The sequence below is a fragment of the Pelodiscus sinensis genome, chromosome 7 (assembly GCF_052426305.1).
Source record: "Pelodiscus sinensis isolate ZL-2025 chromosome 7, ASM5242630v1, whole genome shotgun sequence".
Lineage (NCBI taxonomy): Eukaryota > Metazoa > Chordata > Testudines > Trionychidae > Pelodiscus > Pelodiscus sinensis.
The window spans coordinates 76,479,375-76,503,178 of NC_143058.1; the positions used below are offsets into that span (position 1 = coordinate 76,479,375).

Sequence of the window (23,804 nt, forward strand, 5' to 3'; positions counted from 1 at the left end):
GATTGATTCATTATGTAAACTATTTGTTTCAATATTAGAATTACATTCTTTACATACTAGTTGGCCAAATGGAGAGATTCCTTCTTTAACCCCCTCTGAAATATATTCCAGATTCTTAATAGGTTCAACTAAGGAGGGTCTTTTTCTTCTATTTCCCTCACTTCTGGGCAAACCCTACTTCTGCTCTCGGCATAGAGGTTTACATATGCAGTGGGTCAGAGGGTGTACACCTGGCACATGAAAGAGAGATCAGTGAGGCTATCCAAGGTGAACAGGCACTGGAAGATGTGTCCGGGACCAGTGTGTTCAGTCCTGCACATATTCACTGGTTGTTACACCATATGGACCGAAAGGCATGAACCTCTTCAGTCTGCAGGGAAAGATCCCGTGCATGCAGCTTAATATCTAGGAATATGTACCAATCTCTATATTTCCATCGTACTCTTTTAAATAAGGAAATTAAGTGCAACAAAATGTAGAAAATACTTCCGCTAGGTTAATGTGGAGATTAAGAGCATAAAAATCAGCAATTATGGTTTTCACATCTGTGAACAGGCCACATTGCTCATATATATATCTAAAAGCATTACAATTAATGCCATGAATAGTAAAATGCTACATATGCACAACGGGCTGAGTTACACTTGCTTGTGGGAACTATATCTTGAATTTCCTGAATTTTGGGCAGTTAGTCTCAAATTAACAATGCATTGATGTGTGTGTGTGTCAGATGCACACAGAGAAAGCTATTACATTGTATGTGTTGAGGTGGGATTTTAAGAATTAAATGGATTCACTGCTATTTCTCACTCTTCAGTACAGTATGCTTTCTGCTACCAGAATTAGGTTCTTAATCTAATCAAATAAGCAAACCATCCCATACTGCCATTTTAGAGAATAGTGAGAACTTTGTAAACAAGGAAAACCACTGAATACAGTTGAATGATAAGATCACACTCCATCATGCTGCTTAACATCTGGTAAAAATTAATTACATACAGTATTTATAAAAGGCATTGAAGAGACAGAGAATTCAGACAGACACAGGACACAACAACCCATTCCACAGAGCAACGGGTTAACCTTTTAGTAGTGCTATATCACTACAACAGGATTACAGCCTTCTAGCTCTGAATCCCGTCAGTATTATACATTTACTTTTAGCAAACTTTTTGCAATCCTTGGGGACATATCTTGGTTCTTCCTCAACTGCAGTTGTGCAGTGGAAAGGAACAGGGCAGGATTGGAAAGGCACCCCAAGTAGTCCATGTCCTGACAGATCTTCAGAGCTCTGCTGTGCCAGGGCTTCCTGCATCCCTGTAGGTGTGAGAAGGGTTGAGATGTGAGAGAGCTTGGATCCATGACTAGGCTGGTCCACTGACCATTCTCCTTCCATGAAAGGTGGTGGTGTTTACACTGGCACTTTTCTTTAAACCCCCCGTGTACAGCACTCTCTCTAATGTAACAGGAGGGCTATACTTGGTCTGATCTGAATCAGATGGTAAAAACGCCAAGCCTTGTTCCTCGATTTTGAGCCAGAAAAGGGACAAATGGCAGAGACTCCCTGAAAGTCCACTGGGAAATAGGTGGTCAGATACTATGGTGATGGGCAGCAATATAAAAAGGGTAGTTCTGTAGGCAGCGTAAAATCTTTAGCAAGATAGTGTCCAATCTACAGGTTTTCCCCAGAAGCAGCTGCACTGAGGCTAGTGTAGCAGTGGGAGGTTTGAAGAAGAAAGCTAACATAAAGAGCCCAAAAGCACCCCCGCTCCAGGGGTGATTGCACCCACATTGTCGTAGCTATGCCAACTCTATGCGCTGTGTTGAGCATTCCTGTCCTCTCAGCCTAGGAGATTCCAGGTCACAGGTGTGCAATGGTTTCAGGACTTACCCCCGTTATATCTGGGCCAAACATGAGGGACCCCACCCCCCAAAGTTTTAACCTCGCTTGTGGATCCAAAGGGAGTAGTTGTCAGGTATAATTACCTGATTCGCCTTCACAAATATGGAGATTGACACATGTTGTACGTGTCTTAACTGCAGCTGTAAAATTATAGGTTCGGTCACTTCTGTTATAAACCATTAGATGTAAATGATTGCAGCTGATGTCTCCTGATTGGCTGAAGAAGGGGTGGTTAGTGGAGCATTAGTGGAGCATACTATGCTGAGAAATCTAGAGTCTGTACAAACAATACCCTATGCTGGTAGAAGTAAAAGTCTAGAATCAAACAAAATTAGACATAGGGAATAAAGGATGGATTTACAGTTTCTTTGAGTTGTTCAGGAACAAATCAATAAATCAGAGGCTTGGAGCCAATGTGGGTTGAAATAACATCTAAAGAAAGACCAGAAAAGCTTTTATGCAAAGCCACTGTCAGCTTCCGTAGGACTTTGAGCGTTGGTTTTACTGCACAGAAGGAAAAACAAAATAGGATATCTCAGTGAGTTTAACTGAATCTAGAAACAAAAATAAATGGAGGGGGAAATAACCTACTACCATTATTCCAACTAGATATCTCCTTTATGTATTGAATGATGATTTTTCCCTCCCAGATTGTGTCATGGGAGGTATAGCTGACAACCACCCTTTATCATGGCGGCGGCGGTGGGGAGGGCTGTTTTAAGTGTTTTAATTTAGATGAAGGATGATTTAAAAAAAAGCTTGGCAACAACATTAATAACGCATCTTACAGGTTGTAGTAGCCTGCTGAAAATCAGACTGGATGTTCAGATCCCAAGGGTGGAGTAGTGAAAACTTTAGCTTCGGTTGTTATTACTTAGAAAGACTCTTTTAATGATGTCTGTTATTTGATGAAAACCATTTTAACAGCACAGCTGAATAATCACTGTGCTTTAAATTCATTCCACATGACGAATGGAATGGAATTTGGTTTTAGAGACTTTTAGAGCTCTGTACAAAATGAGTTGGATACTTGTAGTTCAGCGAATGTACAGGCAAACGGAGAAACTATTATATATACAGCAATAGCTCCCGTGCGGCTCTGGACATTGCATACAGCCTGAGTGTATGCCTTTTTAATAGAAGAAATTGTGGATGGGGCATTGGGATTACCTTTTTAAAAACACGCTGTGGCCTTTGATTTCTATCTTTGCAGCACCCAGAAAAGCAGCAGGACTGAGTAGGATATTGGACTAACCTGTATTCGACTCCTGGGTCTTCTACTGACTTGCTGTGTGATCTTGGTCAAATCACCTGACCTCTCCCCTCTCTGCTTTTCTTTCCTTCTGTTACCCTTTGTCTGATTTGTCATTTTAGACCATGATCTTTTGGGGACAGAGGCAATCTCTCACAGTGCCTAACACAGTGGGGGACTAATATTAAATGGAAGCCCCTAGCGGCTCATGGAATATAAATAACATCTTTCAGAGAGACTTTGGTGTAACATCACTCACAGTGTAGCAGTGTTGCACCTGTTCAGTATTTGTTATCCTTGGGTGCAAGTCCAAATCTAAATGTAATATTCAGCTGGGTCCTGAAGTTTCTTTTCTTTTGTCAGTTTGAGATGTTTGAGCTTGATTTAACCCTTCAACAATTAGTAGAAAATAAGTGACTTTTATTGTATTGGGCTGATAATCCTGAAAATAAACCCCTTACATAAACTTCATTTGTTGAAGGTTTGAAAATACAAGATTCCTTATATAAAAATGGATTTTTCTATACTCGGAATATAACTTGATTTTTTTCCCTCCAGACACAAAATCTCCCCTGGCTTCACACTTGCCCACTGGTGGTAAGGATCCATTACAATGTTTGGACACGTTGATAGGATTCCCATTAGAGCATAACTCCCTTGCATGGTCAGAGAAGTTAACTGCGGCGTGATGCAAGACAGGCTTACAAGAAGCTGAGGACTTTTGTCTCTACAGTGAGCATCTAGCCCACGCTGATCTAGGAAACAAAAGGCCAAGGGGACCTGAAAATCTAATCCAGGCCTTTCACATGATAGCATGTGGGGGCTTTCAGTGCAAGAGACATGACTACCTAGTATTGAGACTGGGCTGCTGATGCCAAGAGGTTAATGACTCACAAGGCATTAGTCAGTGTCGAATAATGAGGAACATTTGAAATGACATATGTGGTAATGACTTGCCACTTAAATTTCTGATCTATTTAAAACCCCCTATAAGCTTGAAAAGATCACAGAATAGAAATGTCTTGCTCAATAGGCAGTTCTTTATTCCATATACCCCACCAGAGGAGATTTACCACGCTCGAGAGCATATGAACAAAATGAGAGGGAGCAAGCGAGGGAAGATTACAGAGCAGTTGTCTTGTATCTGTATCAGGTACTTACAGAATACCAACCACTGTGCTTGGAGGTTTTTTTTTGGTTTTTCACCTAATTACTTAATTATCATGGCTCTTGATATTTGTAGACAAGGAGAGTGGCTTTTACACACAGGGCGAGGATTTTCAGAAGGTGGTTCAAGTCCTTCCACTGAAATCAATAGGTGTTTCACACATACTTTCAATAGGAGCAGAGTTTAGCCAATGCTGAGTGTTTTGTGAAAATCCCTCCATAAATTCTAATGCTGGCCAGAATAGAGCACAGTTTGTTCCTATTGTCTGTAAGCGGCTTAGCACAATTGCCATTGTAGTGGTACTCATCTATGCAAAAGGGATCATTACACTCCCTGGGGACATCATACAACCTGTGTTATTGTCATCTCATGGTAGAAGTTTAAAACATTCCATCAGGTCACTAAATTAATTGTTTTTTGTTCTTTTTGTGCCTCTGTTGGTCTGTGTGGTCTGTGTTGTCATCAGGACCTAAATTCCCTGCTTTGGGCTCAATTTTGAGAGGCCCTGGGCACCTAATAAATATCTTCAACTTCTAATTAGTTCAGTGGGAGCTCGGGGTGCCCAGCACCTCTCCAAATGTGTCCCTCTGCTGCTGCTTCTGTGGTGTCTCCATTACAGAAGGTTTACAACGATGGCGATCTCTTCTGTACAATCTCTTTGTGGCTGAATAATCCTTTTAATCCACCTGTGGTACCGTTGTCCACCCAAGTCCTTCTTTTTCTGCCTCATGTTTGCCAACCATCAAGTTTCCTTAAAATGTGCCCTGCAAACAGAAGCTGTTTTCATAAGACTTCTGACAAGCATTTGCTGGTGTCCAGTCATCTCTAATATTTTTGGTTGGTTAGTGGCTAACCATGATATGCTTTCAAAGAGAAAATGGATTGATTTTCCAGTCACTTAAGGCTGATCTGTACACAGTTTTTGTTCTGCTATTACCATACCAATATTAGCACCCATATATGATCCAACCACAGATTGGACCTGCCTGATCCAGCACCCTTGAGAGTCCCAAACGAGGGAGCTTGCCAGACCAAAGGAGATCAATTCCAGCCCTTCTGCTGCAGGTCTCTGGGCTCTCCGCAGGGACACCAACTGCCTGACTAGGCTCCCCTTCTGGCCACCAACTCCGCTGCCAGTCTCCTGTCTGTAGGACCAGCTCTACTCCCGCCACCAGACCAGCTCTGCTCCTGGCCCTGGCCAGGGCTCCCAACATCCAGACCAGTTCCATTTCAAGCCCCCCAGCCACCCGACCGGCTCCACTCCTGGCCCTGGCCAGGGCTCCTGGCCTCTGGACCGGATTCATTCCCACCCTGGCCTAGCTCTCGGCTGCCAGATTGGTTCCAGCCACTGGACCCCTTGATGCCAGACCCCTCACCCCCCACCTGGCTTCTGGTCCCAGCTGTCCTCCAGCTGCCACCACCCCCCCCCCAACCCAGCTTCACTCCTGGCCAGCAGCCCCTGGCCACTGGACCAGCTTTGCTCCGGGTTTTGGCCAGACTCCTGGCTGCCAGGCCCTCTGCCACCAGACTCCCAACACCTCCCAGCATCTCTCTTATCCAGGGGCTCTCTGGTCTAGCAACATCTGTGATCCTATTGGACCATGGATGTTGCTGGACCCAGAGAGTCCTGGACCAGAGAGGTTTAATGTGTACACATATATTTTGGAATTTACCACTTTATACTAGTTTCTGAAGTGTATTCAAAACTTGTTGGAGTAGCAAAAACTGTGCCGATGAACTCTTACGCTAGGGTCAGTCATAGAATCATAGAACACTAGGACTGGAAGGGACCTCGAGAGGTCATCGAGTCCAGTCCCCCGCCCTCAAGGCAGGACCAAACACTGACCATCCCTGATAGACATTTATCTAACCTACTCTTAAATATCTCCACAGATGGAGATTCCACAACCTCCCTGGGCAATTTATTCCAGTGTTTGACTACCCTGATAGTTAGGAACCTTTTCCTAATGTCCAACCTAAATCTCGCTTGCTGCAGTTTAAGCCCATTGCTTCTTGTTCTATTCTCAGAGGCCAAGATGAACAAGTTTTCTCCCTCCTCCTTGTGACACCCTTTTAGATATCCGAAAACTGCTATCATAACCCCCCTCAATCTTCTCTTTTCTAAACTAAACAAACCTAATTCCTTCAGCCTTCCTTCATAGGTCATGTTCACTAGACCTTTAATCATTCTTGTTGCTCTTCTCTGGACCCTCTCCAATTTCTCCACATCTTTGTTGAAATATGGCGCCCAGAACTGGACATAATACTCCAACTGAGGCCTAATCAGCGCACAGTAGAGCGGAAGAATGACTCCTCGTGTCTTGCTCACAACACTCCTGTTAATGCATCCCAGAATCATGTTTGCTTTTTTTGCAACAGCATCACACTGCTGACTCATATTCAGCTTGTGGTCCACTATAACCCCTAGATCCCTTTCTGCCGTACTCCATTCTAGACAGTCGTTTCCCATTCTGTATGTGTAAAACTGATTTTTCCTTCCTAAGTGGAGCACTTTGCATTTGTCTTTATTAAACTTCATCCTGTTTACCTCAGACCATTTCTCCAATTTGTCCAGATCATTTTTAATTATGACCCTATCCTCCAGAGCAGTCGCAACCCCTCCCAGCTTGGTATCATCTGCAAACTTAATAAGCGTACTTTCTATACCAATATCTAAATCGTTGATGAAGATATTGAACAGAGCTGGTCCCAAAACAGACCCCTGCGGAACCCCACTTGTTATACCTTTCCAGCAAGATTATGAGCCATTAATAACTACTCTCTGAATACGGTGATCCAGCCAGTTATGCACCCACCTTATAGTCACCCCATCTAAGTTGTATTTGTCTAGTTTATTGATAAGAATATCATGCAAGACCGTATCAAATGCCTTACTAAAGTCTAGGTATACCACATCCACCGCTTCTCCCTTATCCACTAGACTCGTTATCCTAGCAAAGAAAGCTATCAGATTGGTTTGACATGATTTGTTCTTTACAAATCCATGCTGGCTGTTCCCTATCACCTTGCCTCCTTCCAAGTGTTTACAGATGATTTCCTTAATTACTTGCTCCATTATTTTCCCTGGCACAGAAATTAAACTAACTGGTCTATAGTTTCCTGGGTTGTTCTTATTTCCCTTTTTATAAATGGGCACTAGATTTGCCCTTTTCCAGTCTAGGGTAACTATTGAAGTCAGAGGAGTTTCAACAGTGTAAAGCTTCTGTGAAAGGAGAATCAGGCCCTAGGTATCTGCTTTGTGTCCGTAATATATCCCTGATTGAATTCCTAGCAAACTGTGATGTACCTTTTCTCCTTGCAATCCAAAGCAAATACAAGTAGCAAAAGTAGGTGTTTTTCCATTTTTTCCAGTAATATAGGTCATGAATGATCATTATTTTTATGGGTCTGCAAAGCCTATAGAAATCAAAGCTATGTAATATCCATTGCAAAGTGTTCTGCTAACCCTGTCCAACCACATTCATGCCTGCAGTAGGGATGAGGGTCTGGTAACTGGAAACCTGTCGTGGAAGGAATTCCAAACACAGTCCTCCAACTAAAAACAGCTCTCTCTGCATGGCGTGTGCTACATGAGACTTGAGGATTGTATCAGTTTACGTTATCTGATTTTGTAGTCACGCATTGTTGATAAAAGAACAGGAGGAGACAGCACCTCCACCAGCTCAGCCCATAAATAATCTGTGTGTGGTATGTTTGAGGTTAGCATGACATTGCTAGACATCTGCCTTCTACTGAGAGGTACAAGCGTCTTCACTGGCAGCTACAACAGAGCATTGTGCTGCAGTTTCCTCTTCATGCTACGATATAACATTTGGGAGTTTTTCCAGCTTTTTAAATGCAAAAACCATTATCTTCATTGATACATGTTGGTTTGAAATGGCACAGAACATTTGTTTTTAGGAGTAACCAGCCTGCAAAATGACAGATTTTAATGAAACCACGAACAATGCAGTGACTTTTTTAAAATCTGCATCAACTTTTTAGCTATATGTGTGAGTTACAGGGGCACTTATACCACTTACATGTGCACACTGAATATTCAGCAATTGAAGTTCTTGGTGCTACCGCCTAGAGCCAGCACTGCTTTTTCTGCTATGGGCCAGGACCTTAAATATCAGCGAAAGAGAGAGAGAGGGACCGACTACATTGCAACCAGGATTTTTAAAAATATAAGTTGGAGGTAGTTTTAAATGCAAACTCTCAGAAGAAGCACTTTGTATGTTGTTGTAAGATTGTTTGCCTCGTTTCATTCCTGGATCTGTTCTTGGTTTTTATCTTCTTTATATCCTTTCAATGTAGTTAGGGCCCTTTATATGTATCGCTCCATTGTGATGCAGGGTCCTTTATGACCCTGTTTTCTTGAGCACTCCCATCATGGCTTTTGTAGCCTCAAGCGATCACCCAGGATCTCTCTAAGCAGTCTATGGCTACACCACACAGCTTTTAGTGGAATGACTATGCTGCTGAAAGGCACGCAGTATAGCTGCTCTTTCTTGGCAAGAGAGAGTTCTCCCGCTGACCAAAACTTTCACTGCTCCCTGAGCTGCACCCGCTTTCTCATCCTGCTGACAAAGCCCTGTTCACAGCAGCGTTTTTCATTGGTTTGGGGGAAGGAATATTCTATTAAACACTCCTGAACAGCAAGTTTGCCCAAGAAGTGCCAGTGTAGACAAAGTAGAAGAGGGCACAGGCGCAGTATTTTAATCATTCTTTAAAACAAGGGTTCTTTTGGGTTCCTGATTACAGAAATAGATCACAGTTCCTAACTGATCAAGGTTTTACACGTCAAACAAAGACAAAGTCTTGCATATCCTTTTTCCATCAAAAAGGATGCAAAAGATGATGCAGCCAAGTGTAGGTTTCCATTAGCTACTGAGTATGTGACTCTTTGAGGGGTATCTCAATAAGAACTTCTCTTCAGAGCAGAAGAAACATTTTCTCACTCTGATAACTGGAGAATTACTGAAATGGGGACATCACAAGACCCAAGAAAGCAGAAGTTGAGCAAGTGGGAAGGAAAGCTATTTGTAGTTTATATGCAACTTTTTCAATGACACCCATTTAATTTTAATCACTAAATTAACTTTTTGGAAAAACAAGAGCTTCCTTAAGGATTCTGCTCCTTTCAGTTAACATGTAAACAGCCCTGAAAGCTCTCAGAGATCCATAGCAAAGCCAGGGAATGTCACAAAAACAAACTGGAAAAGAAAAACATCTTCAGGCCTTCTTTATCCATCAGCAAGAAGCAGCAAACGGCACAGGCACAATATTTTAATCATCCTTTGCAGGTTACCTTTAAAACAAGGGCTCTATTGGGCTCCTAATTACAGAAATGGATCGCAATTCCTACCTGATCAGTGTTTTAAAGGTCAACCAACACAGCTCCGAACCAATAGGTTAGGGATTGAAACAAGTTATCAGGGAATGAGGGGAAGTTGGCATGACCTCTGTCTGTGCCATACCTTCTCTCTGAGGGCACGTCTAGACTTGCTTTCACTTTGGAAAGAAGATATGCAAATTCCCTTTTTCAAAATAACCATGTAAACCTCTTTTTTTTTTTTTAGGAAGAACAGTTCTTTCAAAAAAGGGGTTTCTCGAAAGAACCGTGTCTAGACTACTTTATTTTTCGAAAGAACCTCTTTTGAAAAAGCGATTGGAAGAATATATGCAAATTTGTGCCAAATTTGCATATCTTCTCTTGAAAGTGGAAGCAAGTCTAGACATGCCCTTGAGAGTGGGGAATAGTATGTCCCATCATCCCAATTCAATAAACAGGCTTTTAAAAGACACATTGCCTACATCTTGTCACTGTTTGGGGAGTGAGTATTCAGGCTGTGCTAAAGGTTTTGTTTGATTCCTTCCTTGAAGACCATGTTCCTGCCCTTCTCTCTTTCTGCAACTTCCTTGACAAGAACTATAGTAACTTAGCTGGTCCTGCATCTTTGCTCTTCACTGGGAAATGCACAAGTGAGCCAGTCAGTAAAAGACTGAACTACAAGATCATCTCCTTTCCGTGCTGTTGTTTAAGTTCCCCATCTGCAGCCAGCCATTAAGCCCACTGGTCCCTAGGTCAAACAACTGACCAGAAAGCAAACAGCTGAGGGTCCGCTCAGCTCTCACTCAGCATGTGCTCCTAAAGGGCATGCTCCTAATCAGGCCCTTTGGAGTGGCTGGACCCGCTTGACCCAATTTGTGAGGTTTGGATGGGTCCCATAGAGCAGCGATTTTCCACTTCAAGTTGTTGATCTGACCCACAATCTGTGGGTCACCGGAGAGGTGTGAGCCAGCGTTCTGAACTCTGAACCCCCCCAGGAGCTAACAAAAACAGAGCGGGTGGAGGGAGGGAAGAATTTCATTAGGTCCTGTGCCAAGAGAAAATGCAGAGTTGTTTTGCTTCTACTCAGAAATGAACACCATGTCCAAGGGGCTGCAATTACAAAGGTGTTTGGTTTGGCTTATGGGGTTTCTTTTAAAGAAAAGTAATAACACACACAAGCAGACAATATAAGGTCAGATGAAAATTGAGGTGTTTCAAAGTAGCAATGCATTCACCTCTGGAATCACCATTCCTGGAAATTGCCCCCACTTCTTCCTTTACTCTTGTGAGGGCAGCTCTTCCTGGGAACGACATTTAAGATGCCGCAGGTTGGTGTGTGAGTCGGAGGAGTGTAGAGGCTTAAAAAGCTGATTTTTTTTTTTGTGCACTTATACAAAATAAGTCTTACACATTTTTAACTGCTGGTTAACGTTAACATGAGGTAGGGAGTGGAGGCTCCAGAGTACTTTGAACCACTCTCTGGCTCCCTTTAATGCCAGCAGCCTGGATCTGAGAGCAAATCACACATAATAATCTAACAAGCATGAAGTGGGGGGAGGGGAGTAGTAGAAACATGGAGCATAAGGCCAGAAGGGATCATAAGATGATCTAGAATGAATCATCAGGGAACAGTTCAGTTTCACCATCCAGGGCTTATTAGAAATAGGAACAATGGCTTGGGTCATCCCTGAGGAAGGGATCCAGGCAAGGGGGCTAACACATCCACAAAGAATTCTTTGTTGAGTTTTCCTCAGATCGTTCTCCTTGAGGCTTGCCAGCAAAGCAGACTTGCCAGGGCTCCGATAGCCTCCCCAGGCCTGGCCCTCAGAGACGACTTTTAAGTGTGCGCTGCTTTTATCCAAAGTGTGGAGGAAGCTGCAGAAATAGTAACACGCTGGCTTTTCCAAAGGGTCTCTCGGAGTGGAATCATGCCTGACCCCGTCCGTTCCTTCCCATCCTCCAACTGACAGTCCCTGGCCCCACAGGCATAGCTCATCCATTTGTACTCACCCCCCAAAGAGGGACTTCCCCTCTGCATGGGGAAAATTGGCCATCAAACCTCATTTCAGTACTTCTGTGGTTGAATCTGGATTCTTCATTCCCAAATGTTACTCTGTCACACGTCTGAAAAGAAGCCATTCCCTCTCTGTCCAAAGCCTCCTCTCCTCCTCCCCGCTGTGTGGACACATAACGTGCTGCCTTTGCCATCCAGACCCTTGAAGAGTAAAGAGACACGAGGGTGCAAGCAGTGATGCATGACTGCTTGTTCCCAGAGCAGCTGTCATTGCAGCTTTGACAGAATCTGGTTCCCACCCATTACATTTAAAATACTTTAACATCATGAGTTCATCATGAGTTTGTATCAAGGGTCCAATTCAAAATGGCTCAGGCTCCCACTGGGCTGTGCATCTGTCCTAGGCACATTTGCATCATTTAGAGTTTTTTAAAAACACAATTAGTAATATTTCTGTCTTAATGAGAACAGCTAAGAAAAATGATATTGAAACATATGAGCATTAGCTTGATGAACACCCTTTTCTCTCGGATCTTGGAAACAAATGCCAAGTATGACACACACGCGTTTGTTCCCTTTATTACTTGAGTTACAACTGCTTCAGCTTTTAATTCCTCTTGCACATACTGACAAGCTTCCAGTAGCCATGCACAGTGTGGCTGGCTCGTCATCATTCTCACCCCCTCTGATAGAAACACCCAGAGCAGTCCTGCGGCTTGCTGCGGAAGTGAGACTTTGTGGCCAGGCCTATGTGTGAGAGTAGACGCGCCAGTTGTCTGAACACATGTGGGTTAAGAGTCCTTTTAGTATCTCAGAGGGTGGCTTCGGCCTCTTCAGCACTTTGCCTGGACTGTCTCCTGAACAAACCAGGAGTGTCTGTCTTTTATAATGTTGTGTTTTTAAAGCAAAAAGTCTCTGGGGACCATCGGGTCCTAAAAGTCCAAGGCCTGGAATTCTTCCTTTCTCTCTTTCCATTTTAAACAGGAAACATTTGCACTAAGCGATTCCAGGGGGAGTGTTGTAGGTTCATTTCAAGGCAGATAATGTTTGTTCATTGCCTATGTCTGTGATTTACCCCATGGGCTTAAACGAGTGCAGCAGAAAAACACATGTTGTGTTTCACTTCATACAAAACAATTTTCGATGGCATCTGGGAGGGGAGCATGGGTTAAGAAATGAGAGGCAGGCTTATAAAAGCACTGTGTGAGAAGAGAGGACTTGGTGGAGGAAGTGCAAGTCATCAGCAGCCAGTTGGACACCTCATATCTTTTACAATAGAGATTAGCTTAATAAATCCACATCAATGTATTTAAAGAAACAGCTGATGAGTTCAGTCCTGTGCCCCAGAGCAGGTGTTACTGATTCACATTTTCAGACTTCTCTTTGGGTTAGAATACCTGAAGCCTTCCTTGGGCTTCTACTCAGGCAAAAAATTCCACTGAAGTCAATGGAAGTTTTTGCCCTAGTGAAGTATAAGGACATTTGCAGCCACGATGGTAAAACTGCTAATTGTGCTGACCTGTAAGAGATGCTGCGGTGACATATCTATGCACAAGGATTATTTTTGCCTTTTAGAAGTATCACACATTAAACTGCTGAGGAGAACTAGCAATCCCTCATTAGCGTAAATCATGGAATTTAAGACAGAAAGGTACAAGAGGACTTTATAGAACATCCGCTGGGATTACATAATCACGTGCTGCTTTTCACATGCACCAGCGCTTGCCAAACCCTTACGGATGCAGACAAGTTACAGAACAGGCTTAACATCAGACTCTCCAACTCACAGGGGGGTTTTGAAACCTCACTGGCGGCTAGCCCATTAAACACAAATACTGTATCCTAACAGCCCTGGTGTTTCTTCCAGGAGTTCCAAAATTTCCCACTACAGTGTTTTGAGAATTTCACAGTCTGACATATTAGAAGAAAAAAGTGAGCCAAGGCTGGAAGGTGTGATTATTTGTGCACAGAAGGCTTACGGGATTTGCAAAGCTGTAGCCCAAACTCATCTGTTTATCCTCAGGCTAGATAAGACACAATCATACACACATTGTTTAAAGGTCTTTGTTTCCATTATGGCAAATGGATGAAAGGAGGCCAGCTTTGTGAGTTGAAGGGCTCTTCCTTTGTTGATGGGCCATGATGATCGCAGGACCCCTGCGCCCAGTGTCCTGTGTATTAGAGATACTGCAGCATGCAGCTGGGAGGGTTTTTTCACTCTCTAGCTCTGCTTTGACTCATCAGGTCAAGTCACTGGTATTTCCTGTCCCACATTAAATGCAGAACTTTAACTACAGTGTGTTGCTGGCTTGGAATTTTGCTTTATTTATCTAGATGTATTTTCTTCCTCCCCAGGTGTGGACCTGCAGAACCCATGGAGTATTTAACAGGGCCACGGGTGATGTACAAAGAGAGAGATCTTCCATACTACCAAGGAGGGCAGCCTGCTGTCCACCCCTCTAAAGGAAACTACTCTCGCGCACAAGATCTGAGGGCAGCAGAATTGCGATACCCCCCGTATTACCCAGCCCAACACCTAACCACCCAGCACAAGGGACCCCTCCGTCAGGATGTCCCACCTTCACCTCCCCAGATGCACAGAGTGCCAGCTTACAATGAAACGAGCCGAACCAGACAGCGTGGGAGCAGCCCGGACCAATACCAATATAGACAGCCGGATTCCAGGCAGAAGAATCCCATGACTGCAGCTGTATAGCCTAAAACTGGACTTTGTCAGCATGGGCTGGGTCGGAGGATTCCTGCTTTTGGTCCTCACAAGCTTAACTGCATGTAGGGATGGCACATGAACTGGAATCGTTCTTACTGATCCGGCCTCAGAATAGGTTCATAGGAATCTTGGGCCATATCAAATTAAGATACAGTGCCTTTTAGGTACGTGAGTTACCTAACAGTCAAATGTTTTAACACCAGTTAAAAATAGAAAGTTATGGCTAAAAAGTAAGTGTGACTGTTAGTACAGCTCAGGGCGATTTACCACATATAGCTACACAGGCACACAGCACACCGTCGGTAAAAGACCAGTGGTATTAGCACGAGAGTCCACGTTGGATCCACACCACAGGAGTATTATATCAGAGAAGCCTTCTCGTGACCTGACACGTATGCAGTACAGTGCTCCCTGCCTGCAAGGCTGTTCTCAGGAGCAAAGAATCTTGTATAGTCTGTGCCACGTCCAGCAGTGAGTTTACACATGATTTCCATGCTGTTCATCTCCCACTTTAACCAGCTGTTTAAAATTTGGGGAATGCCGTAGTCCCTGCTTTTTAATCTTGCCTCTGTCTCCCTCTTTCTGCTTGTTTGCTGGAGCTTACATCTGGTAGCCCTCATATTTGGAGTAGGTCTGCATCAAGTTTATCTGCTTTGCATATTGCTAATGGTACAGTTGGACTCGGAATAATCTTCATCAGCTGTCGGGCAGTTTGGAGAGTATTTATAAAACTACCTTACAAGATAATTAGGGGAAGAGGCACCATCTGAAAAAAAGTCTGTCTGTCTGTACCCGTGTGTCTGTCTCATACAGAGCACAGCTCTTAAACGCAACGCCTGGGGGCAGATGTTCAGCAGCTGTCAATAAGTGTAGCTTCCTGGACTTTAGTGGAGCTAATCCTATTTATGCCTGGCCTTAGGCGTGAAGTACGGTAGGGCCATTAAAGATGCTGCTCCATCAAGTATTCAGATGGATCAGGCAGGGCAAATCCACTATTTGCCCCCACTCTCCTCAGGTTTGCATAAAGGTGTCTTCTGGCATATCAGTTAATTAATTCTGAATCTGTAGTTGTAAGCGTCTGTCCTATTCACCTGCTGTGACCGTGCCTGGCTCCTGCCCTGGGAATTCTCACCTGTTCATGCAGGACCCACTGCATTCAAGAAAGGAAACTCAGCCTCTGGCAGTGCAGATTCCGTGCTAAGTGCCAAACGCCAATTTGCATGGCAGTGACCTGCCAGGGGAGGGGAGAGGAGATTTTAGGCTTTTAAAAGCAACAGGGAGTGGGGAGGAGAATGAGTATGTGAGAGGAGAGATTGCTTTAGAAGCTGGGTACAAAGAAACCAGGAATGAGGAGAATGGTTTGAAACAATAAAGGCTTTTTCAAACACGTAGGAGAGGAGAGAAGCTGAGGTTGATGGAGAAAGAGAAGACAAGGAGAGGGACAAATGGGGAGAGAGGGAGAGAATGTAGGAGAGGGATCTAGCCTCTTTCCCCCAGTTCTCCAAAGACATTGGATTAGGGCAGAAGGAAGAGGAGGTGGCCTGACAGGCTTAGAGGGGAAGTTAAAGATGCCCTGAGGCAGTTTGAAATGTCCCTCCCAGCCATGCGACTTCACAGCCCACAGACATTTACTACCCAATCTAAGCAGGTTTCACTTGCTTGGATGCTTCTCTCAGTGATTTGTCATGTTAAGTACCGCTTAGGGAGCCACAGAGCCTGGAACTGGAAACACATTTTAAGTAGCTTCTGAGCATCCGTAATTCTTCAAGCTCTGGCTTTGGAAGCATCAGAAGCTAATTTGAACCCTCTCCTCTCAGAAAGAGGCCTCAGACCTGGCCTGGCTCACGCCATTTGGTATGCAGCACATGTACCAGGATTCATTACACAGGTCCCCTCCCAATTCATTGGGTGTGTATCCCTTTGTCAGGCCTGGTAAGGGTTCATTTGATCTCTAGAGTGCATGGTGAATCTGGGTCTCATCGGTTTACACTGCTGCACTCAGAAAGGGCCCTTCCAATCATCAGATGCATTCCCGTTTCACTCGACAACACTGTGTAGGGTATATGCCACACACAGGCATCGCTGAACAGGCTTTCTGTACTGGGTGGTACTGTGATATACCCAATTAATAAAGATTTGGTAGCCCTAGGATAGCTGCTAGCATGAAGGTCCACCTAAAGTGAAGTGAAAGTGAATTAAAATGTTTTCCTTTTTTTTTTTTTTAATACATCCCCAAATACAGTTGATCCAGCTGTAAAGAAACTCTGTATTTGTGACAGTGGCTTGATCAAGCCTGACCACAATTAAGAACAGCTCTGGATATAAGCTACTGCCTTATCATTCATTACCCACTAACCCTTCAAATGCTCCTCTGCACAGCACAGCTTACAGAACTCATTTACAGTATTTCATGAGCCAGGGCCAAATAAAACCAGGATGGAAACAGCTTCTGGGTTATTTATGGCCTTTGAAGGGCTTGCTCAGTTGTCTCTATGTAACCTGATGCCTCCTGTGAAAGCTCCCATTGACTGCAATGGCACCACTTGGTTTGGGCGCACAGATCAAACAAGCACCTTGCAAGTTGTTAATCTTACCCAACAGGTAACACAGAAGAAACTTAAAAATAGAAAGAAGTAGACACTAATATAATATATATGGATGCATCATATACAGCTGGAAGCTATGAAGGAGAAAACTTCTGACCTTGCTGGGGGACAGAAGCAAAAGGTATTACAGCCCATCTCATTAATCACGGGGGCTCGTCTGGGCTGATTTAATATCTTGTAGAGGTACAGTATTTGTAAAGTATGATATATAACAACTGTAGATATAGTCTGCTTCTGTGCAATGTAAAATGTACGACTTTAGCACCATATTGTGGAAAATATGTACCGTGCAAATTTCACGAGGTGCTACAACTGACAGTTGAAAATACACCACTTGCAAAATCTAAAAGAGCCGTTAAGTAACAGGTTGCTCTTTTCCCCATATGTCCATATGCTTTGGAGTGTTATGTGTCTGAAATGCTCTTGACACATAGTTGCCTCACATTCCCTCATCAAAAATGTGCCAATCCAGCAAAAACCTTCCTGCCGTGAGAGTTTGCAAGGATAACCCTGGTTACTGCAGGAGCCAGAACACTGTACATGTGCACAGTAGTGGGAGTCAAGATTAAACAAGCAACCTACTTGCATGCCAGGAGGGCTGCTGCGACTCCCCACGCTGCTGGGCTGGGTTGGCCGAGTTGCCACATTGCTTTCTGATTCTGGTGAAGGGGCAGTTGGACTGTGTCTGTGAAAGATTTAGTGATACAAATAGAAATCCGTGACTTTGAGTGACCAAGCACTAGTGATCCACTGACATTGGTCCGTGAGGAAACATTACCACTGTGATAACTACTATTATAAGATGACTCTGGGGGAAAAGGGAGGGACCCAAGAATAAAAACAACCCTTGTTCCCTAAATAATGCACATAGCCCTAAACACCAGCTCACACAAACTAGAAATAGCGTCACATGCTGCCTAATTTTTGTATAGAGCGAAAGTGCTACCTCCTCCTCTTCATAAGCATCAGCAAAGATTTGGTTTTCCGAAATCTGAGTGAATCCCATCTGATTTCTCTTCTGGGGCCTCCTGATCCTGAGGTCTTCCACTGAAATGGAATTGCTCCTCCCAAAATGGAGACCTGTTTACTATCAACATATAAACCAGGATGTTTTGTTGAACCGTCGCTTTTCTCTTTGGTCTTGGCTTTTTTACCTGACTCTGGTTGTGTGTGTTGAATACAAAATATTGTGAAATCATGGGGCACTGAGGGTTCAACACCAAATTTGAAAATAAAAAAATTGGTACCACAAATGATTTTTCATTGTTGTTATATGCAACTATATAAATTTTACCTGTTTTATTTTGCATTAAAATAAAGGCTTTAAGACTATAAACCACCATCTGTTTGCATATTGATTCTCTTGCCTCTTGGCACTTCTGAAGGCTTCAGTTTCTTGGTCTGTGATCTGGGGTGGTCAGGATTTATGGGAGAACTTCAAGGAAAATCTGGCATGGCTGCAGGAAATGGTTATAATGACTCATTACACTTAACTTTGATTCCTTGAGAGCCAGCTTTGAATGAGTGCCCCAGCAGTGTTGTAGGAGATGCTCTGCTATTGGACATTCCAGATGTGTTATAAAACCAACGTCCTGATCCCATGGCACTTTTCACAGACACATTAACTCCTGTCATCTGCTGACTGACCCCCTTTAAGAGGGAACAGGGTCCAGTGTACCTGTGACTGAATACTGCCCAGCTGGGTTAAAAGCAGGCACCTGAATCTTATAAAGGAAGATGTAGCAGAGGCTGCAGAGGAATTGCAGCAAGAGGGGATGCCAGCAGGAGACCCTTGACTAGAAGAAGAGTTTTAAGCTGGAAGGCAGACCTAGAAAACTGAGCTTCGGCTAGGAGTGGCTTTGTGAACAGCAGCCAGGAAAAGAACAAGAGCTCCGGATGTGATAGAGGACTCCAGAGAGAATGAACTTTGGGGATGTGGTGAAAGATTTTATTTTGGAACCTTGCATCTTGTATTTTGAACTGTTCCTGTTATTCAACCAACTCCAGGCAGGGATGATATTGGCCAGAAAAAAGTCTGTGTGGAATTCTCAAGGGCCATGAAGATGTGAAACTGAGAGCCGCTATGCGACGCCTGGCCACTGGAAGATGCTCTTCTTAGCACACATTACCTTCTGATCCACACGGACACCAATTTTGAAAGGTCTCCAGTCAAAGAATTGGGACTTTTAGCTAAAGCTGGATGGTAGATAAAGTGTTGATGCATGTTGCAAATTCCCCCTTTGCTAAAGATAACCGGAGAGCTAGCTAGAGATAGTTAGAAGGCATAGGCAGAGTAGAAAACACAATAATCATTATTTCAAAATAATGTAGTTGCCAGAGAAGCAAGGCAAATTGTTTTCCAAGTTTTCCCAAATGCAGCACTCTACTGCCCTGGGAACTGCGCTCACAGGGCGTAAACTGCATCATGCTTCCATCACTGCTTCCTCTTTGCGTAAAGAAATATGTGGGGTTTTAACCAAGCGAGTCTCATCTATTTTAATGAGTCATGCAGCTAGAACCGCTGAGATTGCATACGGTTACACGACTATTCAATTACATGATATCCAATATCCCTCCTGGGGACAATGCTGTGATCACCGTGTACAAGAGGAATAACTTTGGCATGGGCCTAAAAGGTGCTTGACAAGCCACACATCCAAAAAGCCAGTGCTAGCAGTGCTCACAGCGAGGGTTGCCAGCTTTCTACTCTCACAAAACCAAAACCCCTTGCCCCGCCCCTGGTCAATCTATTCCCCCTCCCTCTGTCACTCTTCCCACCCTCATTCACTCATTTTCTCTGGGCTGGGGCAAGAGATTGGAGTGCAGGGTGGGGGAGGTGCAGGTTCTGGAATAGGGCTGGGGATGAGGGGATTGGGTGTAGGAAGATGCTCCAGGCAGGGACAGGGGTTCAAAGGACAGAAGGGGGACCAAAGCTGGGACAGGGTGCTGGGCGCCCCTCACCCTTTGTGGCGTAGTGGGGGACTGTCTGCTCTGTAACCCAGGGTCCCCCTGCGCTGTGATGTGAGATTCTCACTGACTCTCCCAAATGTGTATTAACCCAAACACCTAGGCTGTGTCTACACTGGCCACTTATTCGGGAAAAGCAGCCGCTTTTCCGGAATAACTTGCCAGCTGTCTACACTGGCCGCTTGCTTTTCCGGAAAAGCACTGACGATCTGCTGTAAAATGGTCAGTGTTTTTCCGGAAAAACTATGCTGCTCCTGTTCGGGCAAAAGTCCTTTTCTGGAAAAACTGTTCCGGAAAAGGGCTAGTGTAGACATCCCAGTAGAATTTTCTGCAAAAAGGCCCCGATCGCAAAAATGACAATCGGGGCTTTTTTGCGGAAAAGCACGTCTACGTTGGCACAGACGCTTTTTCGGAAAAAGGGCTTTTCCGGAAAAGCATCCTGCCAATGTAGACGTGCTTTTTCTGGAAATACTTATAACGGAAAACTGTTCTGTTTTAAGCATTTCCGGAAATGGGTGCCAGTGTAGACGCAGCCCTGGGCTCAGCCTCCCAGGGAGAGAGACAAAGGGAGAAAGGTGGAGACCAGCACCTGGCTGGAGGGGCAGGGCCTGGGAGGGAGGCAGTGGCTGTCTGGGAAGCATGGAGAGAAGAGAATAAGCTGGGGGCATAGGGGGATGGACCCCTAACCCTAGGGTCTGAGGCATCCTGGCCCTGGCCCCTGTAGCCACATCACATATGTGCTGTGCTGTATCCTGAAGGAACAATAAACCCCTCTCTAGTCTACGACTGGCCGAGTCTGTTCTTGGGTGCAGGAACGGGGGAACCCCGACTGCGTCGTCACACCCTTACAGCAGCCTTCAACTACTGAAGGGAGGGTCCAAAAAGGCTAGAGAGAGGCTGTTCTCAGTGGTGACAGATGGCAGAACAAGGAGCAATGGGCTCAAGTTACAGTGGGAGAGGTCCAGGTTGGATAGTAGGAAAAATTATTTCCCTAGGAGGGTGGTGAAGCACTGGAACGGGTTACCTAGGGAGGTGGTGGAGTCTCCATCCCCAGAGGTTTTAAATTCTGGCTTGACAAAGCCCTGGCTGGTTGATTTAGTTGGGGTTGGTCCTGCTTTGAACAGGGGGCTGGACTTGATGACCTTCTGAGGTCTCTTCCGGCCCTAGGATTCTATGATTCTGGTTGGAGGTGCAGACTCTGCTGGTGCTGGGTCTGAGGGGCTTGGGATGCAGGATGGTGATCTGGGCTGGGATTGGGAGAGCCAGGGGATTGGGGATCAGGCATGCAGACTCTGGGGGGTACTTATCTCAAGCTCCAGACAAGCCCCCCTCCAGCTCCTACACGGAGGCAAGGCCAGGTGGCTCTGTGCGCAGCACTGTCCTCTGGCACTGCCCTGCTGCTTCCATTGGCCACAGTTCCCAGCCAATGGGAGCTGCAGAGCTGGCACTTGGGGTGGGGGCAGCATGCAGATCCCCTGGCTACTCCTATGTGTAGGAGCTGGTAGGGGGGACATGCTACAGTTTCTGGGAGCCTGCAGAGCCAAGACAGGTAGGGAGTCTGCATTAGCGCAATTGCACCATGAGCTGGACTTTTGACAGTCCAGTTAGTGGTGCTGACTGAAGCTCTCAGGGTCCCATTCCAGTCGAAAACTGGCCACCCAGCCTCCCTTCTTGCAGCAAAAAATCTAGCACAGAGGGGCCCTAAATGGAAACTGGCTTGCATCACGTTTCCAGAAGAACATCTGCATCTGAAAGAAAATAATTTCTTGGGAAACATGTCCAGTCGAGTAAAACTCCAAAATAAGACATTCAATTGAGAATTCTATATAAAACCCATGCCCTTTGCCTCCAGCAGGTAATGAATAAAAATGCTATAAAGAAGCAATGAGCATTCAATGTTTTATATTTAAAATATGTTTTGTGAGGAAAACAATGCACCATAGAAATGGGACTGAAAGGTTCTCAGAGATAATGCCAGAAACCGCAAGATGTTAACTGCATTGTCATATAAGTTTCAAGGTAGGATTTTAATTTTCTCTTATGAATCATAGAAGCAGTAGTGAAAGCTGCCATTAAAATTCATTAGAAGAAACATAAACTCACATTAAAATCTACCCCATTCTTTGAATTCTTGGTCCTATTAGTATGAGCTGTCGGCTACTCTGCCAAGCCTCACCTACACTGTGTGATTTAATCTAGGAGCTGCTCTGCTGAATTGGAGTTTTTCATGCGTCACATCTGTGAATCCAAGGGGGTGGGGAGGAGAAGGGGGGTTAAAAAGCCCCACAAAGTGCTGCTTTAAATTGCAGCTTAGATTTTAAAAGCAGAAACCTCATGCTTTAAGAGCCTGGGTATGTCCATGTTTTTCTGTGCATACAGAAGAGCAGCAGGTTTGAAAAGGTGACTTGAAAATAAAAGAGGAAACATGCCTCGCTGCATATTGGCCCCTATTGGCCCCACATCCAGTTTTCCTGTTCAAAATGCTCCCAGCAGTTTTCTCCTAAACACAATGAGCCCAGTTCAGACATGTAATATTCATGTCTAGGGATCTGGCAAAATGGGGCACAGTCAGGTTATGAGGGGCCAATGGCAGGGAAGGGCCTCAGTATGAATTACATATCACAAAACAAATTATTAAGTCATCATATTTGCATAAAATTAAAACATTTATTTACTAAATTCTTCAAAAAATGTTGTTTTCCTAGCGTTAACTGTTGCAAAGTAATGAATTGTGTCATTGTAATTCAAAGACCTGACAATTTCATTCTCGGTGCCCAAGAGGGACAAAGCACTGAGGTGTTCTTGAGTCATGGCAGATCAGAGGACATTTTAGACCCTTGTTAGAAGAGAGAAGGAACAGCCTTCACTACAGTTACTGATCATTAGTGACAAATACAACTGTAATATGCAGTTTCAACATATGGGAAACATTCTCTCTCATTGGGTTCAGTGATAACTGGGTGCATACAAATAGATACGCTTTCGCCATCTTTTCTTTCTCTAACTGAGAGTGATGAGAATTCCACAAATTGAAGAAATTCTTTACTTAAATTCTACTGGAAGAGTATCTGGGTACTTCCGACACAGATGTAGATAGTGTCGTCTTTGCCAACAATCTAATGAATCCATTACAATTAGTCTTTGATAGATGTGATGAATGGTCTTTTCCACAATTTGAGTGTTCACTGATGTGCTGAGCTAAGAAAGGGTCGAACTTTGCAATTAGCTCTAGAACACCAAGTTAATGTCCATTGTGTTTAGATCCAACAGTCTCATCTGAGCCACAAAATGGCAGACCATGGTTGGCAAGAAAAACTATGGTTTCAGCTTTGCACGAGAGAATTTTCTTCCAAGAAGCACGAGCTTCCCAAAACTGGTTTTCAATTTGCGTTTCAATTCTACCACTAATTTTCTTTCGGGTTCTGTAGCAGCTACCTGACAATGTACACTGCTCACTCAGTGTGTGTGACTGGTAATGCATGGGGTATTGTTCCAATCAATGAAGCCGGAACATTTCCCACTTTTTGGAATCAGAAAACAGGCAGCAATAAAACCAGTACACTTCCTTTTTTGAAGGTGAATAGATGAGCCATTCTCTCTTGCTAATCTTTTGGTTAGGGCATCACGAATGCAAACATTGATTCTGATTGGTGTATTCTTGCTTTGTCAATGAAAAGTTAGCATCTAAATTCTGGGGATCCTTCTCAGTCCAATATGCAATGAGATTTTGAGAAGTCATGTCCCACTCGCCTGGATCGTTGCAGAAGGATATTTTTCTATTATCATCACTGGGAAAGTCTTCAGAGGAGTGAGGTGAGACTGCAGCTA

The 23,804-nt window shown here is 44.2% G+C and overlaps 1 protein-coding gene and 1 long non-coding RNA gene across 6 annotated transcripts in view; one reads left to right on the top strand and one right to left on the bottom strand.

Moving 5' to 3' along the window:
* Positions 1-18,345, top strand: part of PARD3B (par-3 family cell polarity regulator beta) — a 618,049-nt gene extending 599,704 nt beyond the window's left edge. For all 5 annotated transcript variants that reach the window (XM_075934324.2, XM_075934322.2, XM_075934323.2 and 2 more), the window contains one exon: positions 14,031-18,345. In XM_075934324.2, the coding sequence (XP_075790439.2) occupies positions 14,031-14,391 (361 nt within the window). In that variant the 3' untranslated portion in view covers positions 14,392-18,345. The remainder of the gene's footprint in view (positions 1-14,030) is intronic.
* On the bottom strand, positions 1,074-17,696 carry LOC142830256 (uncharacterized). The gene is made up of 2 exons (XR_012905407.2): positions 17,592-17,696; positions 1,074-1,317 (listed from the first exon to the last, which is right to left on the bottom strand). It is a non-coding gene; the product is annotated as an uncharacterized LOC142830256 (long non-coding RNA).
* Positions 18,346-23,804: the final 5,459 nt, after the last annotated feature.